Genomic DNA, 19,016 nt, shown 5'->3' on the forward strand with positions numbered 1-19,016 from the left:
TGAATCCATTTTAGTTTGTTGAAGAGGCAGGATTCAAACGTCTGGGTTAGCCTTCCATCTCTGCCTGTTTTGACAATCTGCTTATATAATTCTTGAGAGGTGAAATAGCAGGACTCAGCTGTGTGATATGTTCTAGCTGTTGTGTATATTTTGCTGTGATTGCACAGGCATTCATTTCTTAAATTTTAAGTTCTTGATCTCATGCAGACCAAAACCTGGATGATGCTGCTGCCTGTTGAATGCTCTTTGGTGTGTTTGTTGTAACCTCTTGCAAGGCATTTCTTGTATTTCATTATGCGTTGTTTGCTGAAGATTACTTGGCTTTGTCTGGTAAGGAGCAGTTTTCGGGCCCTGTAGGATGTTTTTCCATTGGTTCTAAGCAGCTGGATACATGCAATCTTGCAGAATTGCATTTGGGAAAATGATACTGTTAAGGAAACTTAACAATCTGGGTGCCACTCAGGCAGTAACACTCCACCACCTGAGCTGGGGAGCGTAACATAAAGCTAAATATTTAATAATCTAGGGACTGTCCCATTGGATTGTCACAGAGTAGATGATAACCTAGTAGATAACGTGCTTTGATCTTGTGTCTTTAGTGATGTACTAGAAGAAACTCTTTTTGAGGCTGGCAAGAAAAGATACTGCATTTCTCTGCAGCCAGGGAAGACCAGTCATCCTGAGACAGTCTCAGGTGATCAGTTTGAGGCTCTTCTGTGCAGAGGTGAAGGATACTCTCGCAGGTGATTTTGTAGTGGAGTTTCCCAGTCTCTTAAAACAACTACTAAAGAACTGAAGTTTGATCTCTTTTCCACATGTTTTCTTAATGATGGTGAAACCCCCTATACAAGACAAAAAGCTGACATGAGAACAAGCCCTCATGTTCTGAATAGTCCACCAGCTGTATTCCAAGTTTTCTATGTTGGGGAAGGGGGGACGTGGAGTGTAAACAAGCCCTGATGTTTCGTCTTGGCTGGACTTTCTTCATCTGGTGCTGACTGAGGTTTTGCTGGTATCACACTTGGCAGTGATGGCAGCAGCTCCCCATCACTGTTAACAGGTTTTTGAATTGCACTTCAGGGGCATCTTAAATCCCAGCATAGTTAGAAACTAATTTAAATTCTCTGAGTTACTTTTGGAAAGCCTACAGGGACACTCGGCTCTTCTGAACATACTTAGCTAGGATTTTGTCTCAAGTCTTTTAGTTTATTAAAACCTTGATTCAGAATTATCAAATAGGAAAATACTGAAATTAGTGTTTTAAAGCGTTTTTTAAAGATATTGTCGGTTCCAAATGTTTTGACTTTGTACTTTGTTTTCCTTTCAGTTAACAAGCATAAGCCATGGATTGAAACAACCTATCATGGCATAGTTACAGAAAATGACAACACGGTGCTCTTGGACCCCCCGTTAATAGCCCTTGACAAAGATGCACCTCTGCGTTTTGCAGGTAAAGAATTCACCTGCACTTCTGTTTGAAGATGTGGAAATGCTTTCTCGTGGACAAATGCTCTGTGTTAGTGTGTTTTCCATAACAGTAGCATAACATTTCAAAGCTTTTAGATCCTAGGAAATGTGTGTGCATGGAACAGCATTTTATTTCAGATTTGCAGCTGTATCCAAGTATCCAAACCAGAAAGCACTTTGCTTCTTTCAGTTTCATGTGTACATGGTAATTTTCTGGTGTTTTATTTTTTATTTGTTTTCAGAGTGTCTATTCTTTTCCTCAATCCTCTAGATTCCACATTTCACAGCATCCAGCGTGGGAGTTCTGAATCAATGATTTTCTCACCATACTGAAGAGAGTTTTGGTTTTCTTAGCATTTTTTATTTGTGTCTTAATAGAGTGAAAATACTAATTAGTAGAATTAGGATTGCACGTCTGTAATAAGTTTGCTTAACAATCTAGGGTATTTTAAAAACTGAACAACTTCCTCTGGCTGAAGAAAAGGGTTTTTCTCCTGTAGCAAAGAATATAGGGAATGATACACAACATATTTGCAAAATGTGGGCTAATTCTTCACTTTGAGCATAGTACTGACAGGTTTCTTATAAACTTATGCAGTAGATTTTTTTCTGAAAACCTTTGTTTAGGAATACTGTATTCATTAATTGGATGCAGTGTTATGGAAAGTCCTTTTTTGAATTTGACAGTGTTAGAAAGATGTGTTTGGAGAATACCATTGGGCATCTGTAGGTATTTAAATTACTTGTGGTGGATAGCGCAAGCTTAAATTGGATATTTGCAGAAGCTGACTTTGTTAAGCAAAATTTGAGAGTTAAGAATCCTAGTGAAGTACCTAAAGGATAGGACATGAGCCATTTTTGGCGACATTGCTTAGCCTGGCTTCAAGGAGGAAGGGATAGGAGAGTGATTAAATTAAATTAAGAACCATTTTAAATGTTCAGCAGCCAACTGCATTGAGTGCTGCAGTGTTACGGCCATTTGGTCACAATCTTCTTGAAGTAGTGCTTAAAGTAAGTTTCGTTGCATGATTGTAAGGCTGTAATTATCCCCAGTGAAGTTGAAGATAATGGTAAACTTGCTATTCAGAAGTTCAGAGATAGTGCTACACCTCTGAAATTAAAACTTCGTCATGTATTGGTACATGTGGCAGAGGCTCTTCTGTTATCTTAACTGCAAATAAAGCTGCTGTCTGTGTACAAAACTTTTCACTGCCAAACGAAGAAGCTTGTGTTGGCATACACAAAATCTGGTCATTAGAAAGAGGTGTGGGAAGCCTGACTTGTGTTCTCAGGGATGAGGAGAACATGAATCACCTCTTGCAGTTCTTAAGTGCTTTAAATATAGGTGCTGGTAGTTCAGCAGCATTGAACAGAATCTGAACATGGCAGTTTTATACCTCTTGGGTAGTAATGTTTTCAAGAAAGTACTGTCAGAGTATCTTCAAATATATTGTTACGTTTGCAGAGGAAAATCCAATGTTAAAGCATTTCTTAAATGAGACTTTTCCCATTGGGTTGATGTAAATTGTATAAACCTGCTTTCATTAAATGAACATTTTTATATACTGGGAATTGTATAAACAGAATATATTTGTGTAAACAGAATATATTTTGGCTTTCAAAAATGGACATTTCTGAAACAGCAGCAGCAGACCAGTGGATTTAAAGAAATTAATGTTTAAGTGTAGCACATGAACATTGTAGAGAAATTCTTGGTGCGAGACTGTTGCGTTTGAATTGCATAAATTTTGAAGGACTGTGCCGTGGGGGTCTCTGGAAGTGTTTGTGTGCCATTAAATGGAACAATACTCGAATCTGTCCTTGAGGAGCCCCGGGGTGAGCGAGTGCTGACTCTGTTACCAGCTTTGCTGGGTGCTGTGCTCACATCCTGGCACAGACAGTGCTGGTGTCCAGCACCATCTCTGGGGGGTTCAGTGTGAGAAACCCACTGGGGCAGGGATGTGTTTTCACAGCAAAACAAAGCACTGCTCAGGATTAAATGGCTGCTTCAGCCCTTACTGGTATATTCCTACTTATAAATCAAATTTATTCATGCTTCAAAAGGCTGGATATTTTAATTAATTGTGCCCTCTAGCTGAGCTGTGAAACTTCTGAGCTGTCTGCAGGTTTAAAATATTTTAAGTAGAGCTTTTTTGCTTTATTTCAATTTTGAGCATGTCGAAACATCTCGAAACTAGTTCATTTAGATGCTTTGTAGTACATGAACTGTGGGGCAAATAAAAGTAACATATTATTGCTTTGTTCACTTTGTGCTGTGGGTAGGATCCTAAAATTTAGGTGTGCAAAAATAAGTAGGGTTATATAGATGTTTATTTCTTGGGTTATTTGTATGGTTTTAAATCTAAAATGACACACTTTGGAAAACTGTGTGAATATAGTCATGCCAGCTTGCTTTGTCAAACTGCCTGGCACATAGGGGCAGGATGGAATCAGTGTTCTGCACCATGACTGTTGCAGATCTGCTTGAGAAGACAATGACCATTCTTGTTCCTCAGTGAATCTTTTCTACATTACAAATAGAATCATGTTGGAATTTGATCCTAAGTGTTTTTGCTGAAAAAAAATAAAAATGAAATAAAGGACAGTTACATTTTTTTATTGTATGTTTATTGTTTGTGCCTAAAATCAGTCTGATGGCTAAAGCTCTCAAGCAGGGATTTCCCCTTTACTGTGCATGCATTTTATATACTGTAGGGAACAGGGAGGTGGGTGTACAGGAGTTAAGATGTGGAATATTTGAAAGCTTGCAGTTGGAATGTCACTTCTGGCTAATGAGTGGTGTCAGCCATGAATTTAAACAGCGTAAAATTTTCTTCAATGATCCTATTGCCAAAACACATTAAAATCTAGGATTATATTTATACCCTGTGTAAGAATAGACTGAAATATAAATCATGTGGGTGCCACAAGAGGCAGCATACTTGGTGTGTTAAAATAAAGAGCTGATTATAAATCCAGGGATTATCTGAAGTGAGTTTCAGGGAGGACTTGAGAACTATTTCAGAAACTCTTTTAAAAATGAAAGGCTAGAAATCATGGTAAGGTAACTTTTCCTTACTTATATTTCCACTTCAGTATTAAACTGTAATTTTGCCTTTTTAAGAAAAATACTTCTCTGTAACTGTAGTGCCTCATCTCTTTCTGAGGCCACTCTGGAATGGAAACTTGAATGTGTTACTGCAAATTGTTGGAAAAGTATGAGAATTAACAGGAGATCTGCCAGAAACGATTTTAAAGGTAGAGGTCCACTTTGTTGTACAGGAATTCAGGCTAAACATGATTATTATCAGGAAAAAAATAATGGGCACATTGGATGATATGTAAAAGTTGGTAGTTTGGGGGTTTAGCAGTTCATGATTTCCAGGGAAGGGAAGAGTGGGGTTTGTCTTTTCATTAAAACTCTGAAACCGTTCCAGGTGTCTCTCACAGTCGTGTCATACCCCTGTAAAACTCTGTTATATCCGAGGTCTCCTCATCAGTGTGGAAGATCCAGGACATTGTGGAAGCTTCTCCTTTCGTGGGGTGGCTGGAGGGGGCAGGGCAGCTGCTCCTCAGTGCTAAGAGGGGAATATATCAGAGTACCTGGGTCTCTTCTGTCCAGCATTGCAGTGTTTCAGCAGCAGAACAAAAGGTTACTTCTTTAACCTGGAAAAGCAATATACTGCTAGGAAAATATATAACTCCCCTCCCCATTCCTTAAATCAAAACTCTTATGTTCATCAGAATCACAATTTAATGCATATATTTTTTAATCACGAACTATGGCAAATCTTTAAATAAAATGATATAAATCAGATAAATTCTACTTTATGGATGGTTATTCATCAGCGTGCAATTTTGAAAATCTCTTGTTATGAACATATGAAATATTTCAAAATTCTGCAAATGAAAATGTGGAGTTAAAAGATTAAATCATATTTAACATAACTAAAACTCTAAAATTGTAACAGTTACAGCAAATCACCACTGGAATTTTAAAATACAATTTTTCAAAAGCTTTTCTGTGTAATGTGTGCATCTTTGCCTTTTCCTTATTTGCTCCCATTCAACCTTTCCTGTTACTGACTTGGGTTTGTCTTTTTTCCCTTTAGAGAGTTTTGAGGTGACAGTCACCAAAGAAGGTGATAAAGGGTTCTTTCTATCCCTTTTATGAGTATTAACCTACTAACTTTGGTTATGAAATGGGGAATCAGCACTGAAACAGAAGATCCTGTCATGCTCTTTTGTCCCATTTATTCTCCCAGTTTTTTTCTATTTTAAAATATATTGATAAAAACTGTTATGTAACCAAACCCTTGGTTAGAAATATCTGTAAATCAGACATCCATTTGAACCATTTGGGATTATTGTATGTTGTGTGGACACCGAAGAAGCTGTTTGGGGAAAATTAGCATTTTCTGGTATTTTCACTTGTAGATCACTTTTTGGGGACAGCTGAGGTTTTCCATATGCTTTGTGAAGTAATGTTTAGGTGCTAAAGCACTGCACCACCTTCCCTGCCCTACACACCCTTCAGGACTGACTTCAGTGGTTTAAAATATAAATCAACCTACTTTTTTTGGATACCTCTAGACATGTTTTCGTTAGAGTGTGTTGTTGGTACTAAGAAACCACTGCAACTATAATAGCAAAACAGTGGCTGTAAGAAAGTCCCCATCAAAATATAACAAGTTACAGAGGTAAAAACACAGTGTAGATGATCAAACAGTTTATTGAGTGGCTTTTCTTGTGTGCTGGGCGTTACCCACCTGTGCCAGCCAGAGTCTTGTAGTGCAGCCTTAGGCTTAGAAGTGTTTAAAAATGATGTGCTGGGGACTTCTCTTCCAAGTTTGTAGGGTAACGAGTTTGAATAGAAGGAGAGCCTTCTAAATCATTCCCTGAAAGCTTCCTTGACTAACGTTTGGCCCATGTTAGTAGATAGCTAATGGATGAAATGGATGCCTGAGAAGTTGGTATTTCTACCTTTCTCATTCAGTAGTTTATTTTGATTCCCTGATTTTAGCCAGGTACATTGCACAGGAAGACTTTGTCCTTTGATCTGTTGACAGAATTTCTGTAATTATGGTGCTGAACTTGTACTTGAAGCTTTTTCATCCCTTGACTTGTAACTGTGCATTTTAACCTCTTGCTCTGGTCAAAGTAAACCAGCTGCCCAGCTATTGCCAGTAGCTTGACATAGAAGACATTACCAGTGGCCTTGGCTGTATGCTCACATAAGATCTACTCTTGCCCTAGAGCTGTCTCAAGTACTCCTGTGAAATGCCTGTCTACATTTCTCTTTTTCTCTTTTGTACTCCTGCATGAATGGATGCAAAGTAAACAAGTTGCTTGGAAGGCAGACGTTTGCTTCTTTTTACTAAAGTTCCCAGAATTCACCCATTTTAAAGCACAGTGCTCTTGCTTTGTCCACAGACCCTCACAAACCCTTGGCTGCAAAATATTTGGTCATTTATTTAAAAAATGTATCGTCATGATGACCAGTTCTAACCTGTCTTTACTTTAACTCTGTAGGTGAGATCTGTGGATTTAAAATCCACGGGCAGAATGTTCCCTTTGAAGCAGTTGTAGTGGATAAATCCACTGGTGAGGGGATAATACGCTCTAAGGAAAAGCTTGACTGTGAGCTGCAGAAGGACTACACATTCACCATCCAGGCCTACGACTGTGGGAAGGGACCAGATGGAGCAAATGCAAAAAAATCCCACAAGTAAGTCAGTCTGGGGTGGGCTGAGGGGAAGTTTGGCTCCGAGGGGTCTCCTGCTTGTGGTGACTGTGTGTCGAGAGTAAATGTGAACCAAGTGTTAATACTGGAAGGCTTTTCATGTAACCACACAAAGGGTCAGGTTGGAAGGGACCACACTGGGTCATCTGGTCCAGCCTCCCTGCTCAAGCAGGGTAATAATGGTAATAAAAAGAGCAGTCAAATGGACATGAGCTGCTTGGACATCCCTTCATTTGTGTTTTAGGTGGTACTGCTTTATCCCTTGATGTCTCTGAATTTACGTTAGAGAGCCAGGTGGGGATAGAAGCAGGAAAACTGTTGATACACTTAAAATCTGTCCTGAGTTGGTGGAGTTTGCATGGGATACCAAGCCTGGACGTTGTTTCGGACTCCAGAAAACTGGTTCAAGAAGTCAGTCTGTATTAAGCTTAACAAAATGCCAAAGCATACATGTTTCTGTCATTTCCAGACGGCCTCACCAAAGAATCCAAGATCAATAGCATGGGGCTCATCTTGCCTACATTAAGGAATGGGAACAAAGCAGTCTTTGGCTAATCCTTATCTAAGGAAAAACCACAATATAAAATAGTCTCTAGAAAACCCACTTGAGAGTAATTGTTTGACACTCTGGTGTAAACATCTGCAGAGCATGTGGGAGATGAGCAGTTGTGTGAAGTGAAGAGAGGGACGTAAGTGAGATGAGGAATAGAGTAGCAGAGGTCAGCTTGCTGACAAACAAGACCTTGCTACTCTATAACTGAATGCTTCAAGTAGGCAGCAGAATGTTACTGCCTTAAGGATTGCACTTGTGGAAAATAGTTGTGTCCTTAAATTCTGTTTGATACTCAATTTGACTTTTGAAGGAAGTTTTCAAAGAGAAGGATAGCAATCAAGATTTTTCTTCTTAGCATAAGCATTAGAAAACTTCTGCTTTTATGGAAGGACTGTAGTAATTTAATTCTTCATTAGTTTACCTTTCATGATTCAGCTTTTTCTCCTTTCTCCATTGTCAGAAACTGCATTATTTTCCTGGTCTGTGTATACCAGCAATCAGTGACAGGCACAAAAGGATGGCATTCAAGATCCAGTCTGTTTAGGATTATCTAGCTGTATGAAGTGTTAAAGTGTATCTGCCACTTCTGGGACTCTTCCATTTAAATTGTCTGATTTCTCATTTCTACATCCAAGAAATAAGCCAGTTTTCACTGCTTTACACAGCTGAGTACTTTATTAGCTAATTAAAGCAAATCAGAGTGAGTTCTAAGACCAGTCTTAACTGTCATTCTTGTTCACATAAAATAAAAATTGGTGTTTGTATCAAATACTCTGACAGCAGAAAAAAATCTAGGATTATACTGTTTTAACAAAGGCAAAAGTGTGTTTTGTCACAGCTCTGTTATGTTGGATTTCTGTAAAATGGCAGGAATTTGTTGGTTGCAATACAAGGGTTTGAGTTTTATTTGCAAATAACCAGCAATAGTAAACAAAACCTGGAACTACACTGAATTACATGGCAACACACTGGAGAAACACCCACTGGCTTCTCAGTTAGGGTAGTTGGGATTGTTGGGTTTATTAGTCATTGGTGGCTTCTTCCTGAGAGCTGGAATGCTGAAGGATGGCTACATGTGGAAAAGAGGGAGCTGCTTTGGCAGAATTTGTAATACCCTAAAAGCATTTCTTTGAACAGGAGAAAAGTGGCAGTCATTCAAAACCAGGTACAAATATTCCTGTTAATCAAACCCCAGACCTCCACATTCATGGAAGTAAGTGCACTGGAAGAAAAGAAGGCAAATGTGAATAGTTTTTCACTTGTTTAAAGTACACAGGAAACAGACCTTCAAAACAAGTTTTCCTTTTCTGTTTCTTGGTTTGACCTGACTGTGTAATTCTTGGAACAGATAGTCTCTGGTAGTATAAATGGCACTTACCTTCATTTCAGTGGTGTATTGTATGGTATGGGAAGACTGGATTGAGGTTGGTTGGACAGAGGCCATTTTGAATGCATTGCACTGGAACAGTGCAGATTCAGAGCTGTCAGGTTGAAAGATTGACATGGCTTTGGTGGCAAAGAGGGAGCTGCTGTATCCCAGTGCTGGCAGGAGCAGAGTTTGCAGCCTCTGGGAGCCCTTTCTGTGTCATTGCAGGGCCACCGTCCATATCCAGGTGAACGACGTGAACGAGTATGCCCCAGTGTTCAAGGAGAAGTCCTACAAGGCCACGGTCATCGAGGGCAAGAGGTACGACAACATCCTCAAGGTGGAAGCCGTGGATGCAGATTGCTCCCCCCAGTTCAGCCAGATCTGCAGCTACGAGATCGTGACTCCAGATGTGCCCTTTGCCATTGACAAGGACGGTAAGAGACAGAGCCAGGTGGGGTGGGAGTGACTCTCATTGGTCACCCAAAGAGCAGGAGTCACACTGGTCAGCACAGAAATACAGCACACATGTTAAACAGCCCAGTTAAGCAGAGGTGTTCCCTTCAGCAGTTTGATTTAACAACGAAAAGTGAGATGTCCTTCAATACCATGTGCCATTACTGATGTAAGGAGCAGATGAAGTGTTGCATGTGTGTTTCTTGAAAAATCCTTTTCAAAATAAAGGAAATACGGTAGCTCTACTATGTTTTAAAACGCCTCTTAGCAGTTTTGGGGGTTTTGCCTGTAGTTTTCCATCCTGAATTAGGATAACTTTAGCTAATAAGCTTTCAAAAATGGGATTCCATGTGTGTGCTTTCCGCATTTGAGATGCTCATATGAGGCTCTGGAGTTGACAGTATTGTGGTTATTGGTTTTGAAGTGGAGTGACCTGTTTAGGTCATTTCCTGACATCCAGTGATCCATGGACCCTTCAAAATCTGTAAATTACTTCTAGTGGTTCAAGCAAGCTGCATAAGCAAAGTTAGCAGTTGTTAGTGGGCTTTAGTTTAAGGTTTTTTGGGGTCTATGTTGCCAATGGATTCTTTTCATGGGTTTGCAGATTTTAGAAAAGTTAGTGAATCCTGGCATGTGCCAAACAATTTGTGTATCAGTTACCACTCATAAACAGTTTCATTTGGAGTAATGTAATATACTGTGAAGAGCTGGAGAAGTACCTGCTGCTCTGTGTATGTGTGCTCATCACTGCTTTGTGTATTTTAAGGATCTGGGCCTGAAGTCTGGCATTGAAAAGTCAAATAGTGCAGGGTAATTCACTTGCAGATGAGTCTGTATGAAGTACACAGGTGGTACCTGGATGCATATTATGCAGCAATGACCCTGAAGAATTATATTGATGTCTGACAATTGCTTTTTTTCTGTGTCAGGTTATATAAAAAACACAGAAAAGTTAAGCTATGGTAAAGAACATCAGTATAAACTGACAGTAACAGCCTATGACTGTGGGAAGAAGAGAGCTGCTGAGGATGTGTTGGTTAAAATTAGCATTAAGCCTACGTGCAAGCCTGGCTGGCAAGGTTAGTTTGCTCTCCTTCCTCTCTGCTTTTAACATTTGCTGGTACCTTCAGTTAAACATGAGAGATCTTTAATATTGTTTCTTTGGATAAATATTCAGGTTGGAGCAAAAGAATAGAATATGAGCCTGGCACTGGTTCTTTGGCTCTGTTCCCTGGGATGCATTTGGAGACATGTGATGAGCCAGTAACCTCAGTTGAAGCAACGGTGGAACTAGAAACCAGCCATATTGGTAAAGGCTGTGATAGAGACACCTACTCTGAGAAATCCATCCACAGGCTCTGTGGTAAGCAGACTTTTGCTAAAATAAAAGTGGTCTCTCTTGCTTACTAGTTTTTCTTTGAATTTTATGTTAGACCAGAAATCAGTGAGTAGATCTGGTCTTCATTTGCACGTAGTTTCCTTCAACGGATTTCCTAACAGGCAGCAAAAGGCATGAAATTGCCTGAAGGTGACTTCTACAATAATTCTCAAATGTGGTAAAGAATCTCTTTCTTCTGCCTCTCTGCTGTCTTACGTAGACTAATAATGTCCCTTGCATGAGATTCATGTTCAAGAGCTGAAAGAATATCTGTGGAAGGGTGTAGCCACTAAAGCCTCTCTGTTTTTCTGAGCATGATGGATGTAATGGCTGCAGTCTGAGAAATACGTGGTGAAAAACTAGAGAAAACCAAGGAAGAGTGGTTTGGAAGAAAACAGTTAACTTGGATCAGATAAATTTGTACCGTGCTTGCCCTAGGAATAAAGGCCCTTGGCATCCACTTATGCTGCAGTTAAAGGTCTTACAAAAAGTCGTTGAATCTTTTGTAGACATATGGAAGAATTGATATTACAGGATAAATTATCACTCATGATTTATGTTTTCAACCTCAGTTGAAAGTAATTGAAAGTCTGAATGGCATGTAACCCCAGAGACCCAGGCAATTCCTGAGCTGTTCCCTGATTGAGGTCAGTGTGACGTTAAAGGTACCTGCTGCTGACTGTGCTGTGGGCAGGTAGTGGGCTGGGAGGGAGTGCTTGTGCACTCTCTTCAGCTGGATGAGTTCTGGTCTCACAGCTTCAATAGAGTGTCTAGAGAAAGGCATCGTGCTCATGGGTCTGAGGGACAAGTGGCATCAATGAAAGGGTTCCTGAGATAGAGGCAAAATAAGGTTCTACAGCTGTGAAGATTGAAGCTGCTTTGCTTATTATGAGATTAGTTGTCTACCCAGAAGTCAAATTTGTGGAAGTTACCATGGTATTAGATGCCTGTAATTAGTGCCACATTATTTAAAAGGAAAATTGCTCGATGGGTAGTGCATAATCCTGACAGTTGGTGCTGAGAAATTAGTGCTGAGATAAACAGTTGAATTTGAAACCCATGGAGGTCTTTAAAATTTCTGTTTTAATTTGAGCATTTGTATTGTAGGTGCTGCTTCTGGCACAGCTGAGCTGCTCCCCCCTCCAAGCAGTGCTGCTAACTGGACTGTGGGGCTGCCGACAGATAATGGCCATGACAGCGACCAAGTCTTCGAGTTTAATGGCACACAGGCTGTGAAGATTCCAGATGGTGTTGTCACAGTCAGTCTGAAAGAGCCCTTCATGATTTCAGTATGGATGAGGCACGGGCCCGGAACCAAAGAGAAGGAGACAATTCTGTGCAATTCAGACAAGACAGGTTTGTCAATACTTCAATTATAGAAAGTCTTTTTGGTGGGTTGGGTTTTTATGTGCTCTGGCAGCACATGTGACAGCCTTCAGTGTTTTCTCTACCTCAGGGTTTTCTTGGAATTGAAATGAAGGTGACTTCAAAAATCACTATTGTTCTTGTGTTTAGGTTCGGCCTTAAGATTATGTAGCTTCAGATTGGGCAGACTTGTTTTTCTAATTCTATTTCAGTTTACATTATGCACTTCTTTTGCTGTGGTAGATTACTTATTCTGGCATTGCAGCCTCGAGTTTGCATCTCCAAAGATAGCCTTGTTCTTGATGCTGCCTAAAAACATTAAGACACACATATCAGGTCTAGTGACGGCATTTTGCTGCTGTATCTTTTTTTTCCCCTAGGAGGATATAATTTCTCTTTCTCCAGAGATGAAGTTTCTTTTATTTTGTGCATAATTTCACTCTCTGCTTATGATACAGAAACAATAATTTTGAAAATGCCATTAATAAGAAGGAAGTGTGATAACCCTGTTTCCATAATTGCCATTTGTAACAAAAGAAGCTTTTCTGTTTGCAAACAGAGCTCTTTTTCTCCTGCTGACAGGTTTATCTCTGGCTCTTCAGTGCTGTGCCTTGGTTTAGGTTGGGTTTGGATAGAGACACGTCTGTCTGTTCTGCAGCCTCATGGCTTCTTCAAGAGTGTTTACCCTCACTACTACTGCCGATGTTTTACAGTCCTCTTACCATGCCTGATTTACTTCTACATTGATTGCTGCCTATCAGTTACTTTGAGATTTAAGTGTGAAATTGCAGAACAGGTGGATTTTGTTCTTAAGGTTTGCAGAAAGTAACGCTGTTAATTCAAACTGCTGTGCAGATATGAACCGGCACCACTACACCCTCTATGTGCACAACTGCCGCCTGGTCTTCCTCTTCCGCCAGGATCCTTCTGAGGGAAAAACCTACAAACCTGCTGAATTCCACTGGAAACTAAACCAGGTGAGTCTGGAAGGACACTTGGTAGAGTGCTAGAGTGAAAGCCACCGAAGACTAGTGTCCCTGGTAGTGGACTTATTAGTAAATGCTTTCTGCAACTCCCAACTCCTGATGGCCTGTTTTATAGAACCCAACAGTGCTTGTTCCACTTGTGATCAAGTGTCAGATTCAGCTTCACCTTCTCATCTTGAATATGAAATAAAAAATACAGCGTCAGTCTTATAGCTGTGATGTCAGTTATCTTCAGTAAATGCACTCTAAGGTGGAGTGCATGAGAAAACAGGAGGTATTTATTCCAGGTTGTTCATAGCATTCAGGTACTTCTGAGCATGTGACATTTTCCCAGCCCTCTGGGTCTGAGTGATAAATGGTCATGTTTTTTTTAACAGTTGCTCTCATCAAATACCTGTCCTTTGTCAAGTAATGTTATCTTAAAACAGTAGTTCAGGATGTGCTTGCATGTACATACATATTTTTAGAATGAAATATGCTGTTATTTAAAGAATTAAAGGAAAGGAAGTATGTGCAGCTTCCTGTAATGGCAACTTAATAAAGAAACTTTTTTTAATGTTTGGGAGTCAGTTTGCTTTTCAGATGTGTGCCATGAGTGTGAAAGATCAACTGTGTCTGTACAGGCTTGTATTGTAGGTTGTTGGTACATCTGCACGTGTGTTTATGTAAAACATGCACCAGATCAGTTACTGAACTGCAATGGAAAAGAAAAAGTGACAGCAGAATTGTTAAAACTCTGTCCACTCAGGTGTGTGACAAGGAGTGGCACCACTACGTCGTCAACGTTGAATTTCCTGCGGTGACTCTTTACGTGGATGGTGTTTCCTATGATCCTTTCCCAGTCACTGAGGATTACCCACTCCACCCTTCCAAGATAGAAACACAGCTGGTGGTTGGAGCATGTTGGCAAGGTGACTATTTACAACTGTTAATACTTCTAATTAACTGTTTTTAATGAAATCTTTGTGGTTATCTAGAAGTACCCAGCAGATCCTTTTAGTGCATGAAATGTAACTTGTTTTGCCTCTTGCAGATTGTTTTTGCTCCAAGCTGGTATCACATATTTCCTCTGAGTCATTTTTTCCATGAGTCTTTGTTTTCTCGTTGGCCACAGGTGTGTAAAGTACAAGGCTGTTCACCAGTCTGTATTCCATCAACATGATTTTGTGGTGGCCATGGGAATACTGATAGATTATTTTTAGTAATGGTTGTAACAATACCTCCTGTACTTCACATTACTGAGCAGAACACTTCATTTCAAGTAGGTTGCAAAACATCTTGTAGGAAAAGTGTTCTCATCAATGGAAGCCTGTCCAGCAGACAGCCCTGCAGAGCAACACAGCAGTGCTGTCTCTTGGGTATTTTACTATTTCTGCTTATAAAAATAGACATCTGCTTTATTGTCTGCTCTATTCAGGCTGCTCTAAGTTATATATACAGCTAACCTCAAAGAGAGAGATTTTATCCTTTTGAGTTCTTTTAACATTTCTTTTAAAAATTTAAAAGCCGATTTTCATTTTTTGTGCTTCCATCTGATAAATTGACTGCTTAATACATGCGATGCTATTATTGATTAAGAAATCTGTGTTGATAATGGCTTCTTTTGATCAGCTTTCGATACCTTTCGGTGATTGGCTGTGTTAGTCTGGATCACAGTGTAATTTCCCCTCAAATGGAGCCAGCTGTTAGACTGTGCCATCTTACTCCAAAGGTGGTTTGTGAGAGGTTTGCTCTCTTGGTTGAAGCGTTCTGCAGTTCTTGCTGGCGTCACTGCTGCTTGTGCGTGGGGCTCTTTGGGTTGTGGTGCCATGACTGTTCCTGTAACAGCACAGTGATGCTTCTTCACTGCATTGCAGCTCTTCATGTTTCCAAGAACTCATAATCCTTGAGAAGCTGGGTCCAACATAAGCAAGCATTGGGGATGTGCTGCTTTCTGTTTTCTGGGATTAGAGGGTTTGCCAAATTGTAACTACTTGGTCCTTTCCCTATTGTCCTATTCTTTGTCTTGCTTTTCTACAGAATATACAGGAAATGAAAATGACAATGAAACTGTGCCCGAGACCTCTGCAGGTTGCTGGAGTTTTCTCCCTACTCTTTTATTTCATTTTTAAGCCAAGACATTGCTTCATCTCGCACACAGCATGAAATGCAGGCATTGCATTTGGGCCATTGACCTTCACATAATCCTCTCCTAGGCTTGTGTCTTCATTGTGCTTCTATTTGCAGAGCATCTTCAGCTGACTTCTGCTTGGTTTTGGGGGTTTTATTTGGTTTGGTTTGGGTATTTTTTTGGTTTGCATCCAAGTGTTCCTCCATGTACAAATCTGCAACCATTGTGATTGCAGTGAAGTGGTGTAAAAAGTTGCTGATGTAAAATATCAGCCATAATTTCTTTCATCCAGTTTTGTTAAAACAAAAATGCACGTCATCCTATATAAATGTATGTATTTATGCATGTAGGTACGTGTCTTTATTATAGAATATGTTCAGTGCATTGAGAAGGACCTCTGGAACTCAGGTACCTTTGCTCCCCACTCAGAGCAAGACTGATTTCATATTTAGACCAGGCTGCTCATAAAGACAGACCTGTAATTTACAGGGGATACTCACTTGGTCAGATATTTATATAAAATTCTCATTACAGTGAATGGACAAAAAAACTTTGGCTGCCAGGTATTTCAGATTGGCTACAGGGTTATTTCCTCATAACAAATTTTAGTGATAGTTTGGTGGGTTCTGTGTCTTGAGTTGAGATACTTAAAATTAGTGTGTATTCTTAAAAGTGAATTCAAGATATGTACCCTTCCTGTAAAGTTTAAGAATTCCTGGAATAGTCTGGATGTAACTGGCAAGAGGTTTCTAGTTGTGCATCATATTTTAATTTGGCAAGGAGGTAGCAGCATCCAGGGGCTCCAGAAGCTGAAGCTGTATGGAAATGGTATAATTAGTAAGGGGACATTTCACCCCTGAATATTTTTTTGAGTTGTACCAAGGATCTTTTATCACTTAGAACCTTTAAAACAAGCTTAGACATTTTTCTAAAATCAGGCTGCTTAGTAAGTAATGGGCTTGAAATACACATTTCCAGGTGGTGTTTTGTGGCCCTCAGTATTTAGCAAGATGGACCAGGTGATCATTGTGATGTCACCTTCAAAAACGTTAAGGAATAAAGGGCTTATTAGGTTGCAATTCATCAGATTTAACTCAGGTAACTAAGAATGAGTTAGCCGAGTTTAAACTGCTCACTGAGTCTGTAGCGAGACGATGGCGCCTTTAAAGGGGGCAGGTAACTCTTGGACACCTCTCTCAGAAGGAGCTGAATGACTTTGCAGAGTTCCTTTCTGCCCTTGGAGTGTAGGGAGAGCCTGCAGTGCTGGTTTAGGTGGAGATTCCTCACACCTGGAGGAGGGGTGCTGTCCTGTCCTGAGTAGCAGGAGGTGTTATCTCAGCAGGAAGATTCAGGTTTCATGGTTCACTCCATTGGTTCTGTGTTTGATTTCTGAGCACCACCTCGCTGTGTGGGGCTTCTTTTGAAATGTTTATCATGGAACAGTCAGTTCAAGGTGGCCACAGCTGTCTGAAGGCCACGTGCATGGGGAACTGTTTAATTCTTGTTTTATGCCTGACCATAATCACAAGGTTAACACCCAGAATGGATGAAAACTAACCCGCATGTGTATAATACTGTGTGTATCAGCTGGCATACTTGTTGTTTTACAAAAGAAAAAGTAAAAAGAATCAAAACAAGTAAATCCTGCCTCATTTTTTGAAGGTGGTGAACTGCGCATGGCTCAGTTTTTCCGAGGCAATCTGGCAGGGTTGATGATTCGTTCTGGTAAACTGGAGAACAAGAAGGTGATTGATTGCCTCTACACCTGCAAAGAGGGGCTGGATTTGCAGATGGCTGATGGTGTTGGCAAAGGTGTGAAGGTAAAGTTGCATGTGAACAAAGGGGAACGGGTATATTCCTTCCCTGATAAGAGCTACAAGTTTTACTGGCAAAGTTAACAGCTTGTCCCAAATATAACAAGCTCATCTCTTGTGGCATTTTGCATTAAAGTTACATAAAAACTAGAAAATTTTTCTTGTATAAACATGGCCTTAGGAGTGAAAGTTACTCTGTTGTCTTTTAAGTCTTGAAGAGAAACTTCCTGTTTGTAAGCCTTTGTTTTACCAGCTGTAACCACCAGGTTGTCTAACAAGCAGCTTCATAAAATGAGACTGTGTGGCTTTTTCAGTAGCAAGGTTATGTGAACAGAGCTAAATTTCTCCTTTATATTAGCTGTCTCTCTTCTGTATTACTAGAACCAGAACTATGATACATGCCTAGATTTTTTCTTAAAGAATGAAACACCAAATACATTCCACAGGGATAAGGCAGTAAGTAGGGAGTCTAGACTGTGTGCCACAAGGCCAGTAAATAATGACCCTGTTGCTTTGAATATAGATGTAATTACCCTGCATTTACCAGTGCTGAACTCCAGTTTGAACTGACAGATCGTGTCACTTGGTTGAGTGTTCTCTTATGGTTTTCTTCTGTTTTTTCAGATCCACATGAACCCAAGCCAGTCAACACTGACCATAGAAGGGGATGACATTGACAGAGTTGACAAGGCCATGCAGCACATTTCCTACCTGAACTCCCGCCAGTTCCCAACACCCGGCATTCGGAGGCTGAAGATCACCAGTGTTGTCAAGTATGTCCTGGTGTGAACTGAAGCAGCACTGTGCAGTGGTGGTGGGGCCTGGTGTTTGTGGGTCTCACTTGTGAGAAACAAAGGAGTCCTGGGCTATGTGACCATCACACATTTGAATACAGAACATGTTTTCCACACCAGCACTCTGCTTTCTGCCTGAGAATGGAGGAGGGACTGTGTAAGATGGGGGGGAAAGTACTGCCAGAGTGCTGGGAGTGTCTCCTGTGTCACAACTTCATTAAAGGGTTACCTGTGGCTCTAAGTCAGAATGTAGAAATGAGGCCAAATGGTAACTGTAAGTAAAAATTAATTGTAAGATTGCTCCCTTGGTGGCAAATTCTTACTTTCCAGGGCAGCTGATGGATTTATCTGAGACTCTTGGGTCTGAGACAGCTTTTCAAAAATTTATAAAGCAATTACTGTGTGTAATTGTGCCTCCCTCCAAGATAACCACCTTGACTGCAAAATGCTTCTGTCTCTCAGGTGTTTCAATGAAGAGGCCTGTGTCTCCATTCCCTCTGTGGAGGGGTATGTCATGGTCTTGCAGCCAGAGGAACCAAAAATCAGCCTGAGTGGCATCAACCACTTTGCCCGCTCTGCCTCAGAGTTTGAGAGCTCCGAGGGCGTTTCCCTCTTCCCTGAGCTTCGCATAATCAGCACCATTACCCGGGAGGTGGAGCCGGAGGGAGATGGGGATGAAGATCCTACAGGTAACAGCCACTGTTGCCCACCCTCACCTCGCTCAGTGATCCTGGGGGAGGATCTTCCTCTTGCAGAAAGGTGTGGATTTCTCTTTAAATACAGAATCCAGTAAGGGAAGAGAAGGTGTAGATCCTCTGGTCTGGGCTAACAAAAACTTACCTGGAAATGATAATAAGTCCAGGCTATTATTCTCATGTACACATGTACATAACCCTTGTTTGTATTTTATTTTTTAAATCATTATTTCATGAATACTTGTTCTCCGCAGGCCCAGATTTTAGTATTTGTTCTGGTGTTTCTGTT

At 40.4% G+C, this 19,016-nt stretch overlaps 1 protein-coding gene across 2 annotated transcripts in view; it reads left to right on the forward strand.

Annotated features, from left to right (window-relative positions):
* The window catches only part of CLSTN1 (calsyntenin 1), a 32,603-nt gene that overhangs the window by 7,948 nt on the left and 5,639 nt on the right, over positions 1-19,016 (forward strand). The window contains exons 2-14 of one of the 2 annotated variants that reach the window (XM_082295884.1): positions 1,328-1,450; positions 5,580-5,609; positions 7,000-7,195; positions 9,358-9,566; positions 10,515-10,664; positions 10,763-10,948; positions 12,071-12,319; positions 13,184-13,305; positions 14,063-14,225; positions 15,334-15,384; positions 17,087-17,244; positions 17,863-18,011; positions 18,495-18,721. In XM_082295884.1, the coding sequence (XP_082152010.1) occupies positions 1,328-1,450; positions 5,580-5,609; positions 7,000-7,195; positions 9,358-9,566; positions 10,515-10,664; positions 10,763-10,948; positions 12,071-12,319; positions 13,184-13,305; positions 14,063-14,225; positions 15,334-15,384; positions 17,087-17,244; positions 17,863-18,011; positions 18,495-18,721 (2,013 nt within the window). The remainder of the gene's footprint in view (positions 1-1,327; positions 1,451-5,579; positions 5,610-6,999; positions 7,196-9,357; positions 9,567-10,514; positions 10,665-10,762; positions 10,949-12,070; positions 12,320-13,183; positions 13,306-14,062; positions 14,226-15,333; positions 15,385-17,086; positions 17,245-17,862; positions 18,012-18,494; positions 18,722-19,016) is intronic. The other variant, XM_082295885.1, reaches the window with a different exon arrangement.

The sequence above is a fragment of the Coloeus monedula genome, assembly GCF_965178545.1.
Source record: "Coloeus monedula genome assembly, chromosome: 22".
Taxonomy (NCBI): Eukaryota; Metazoa; Chordata; class Aves; order Passeriformes; family Corvidae; genus Coloeus; species Coloeus monedula.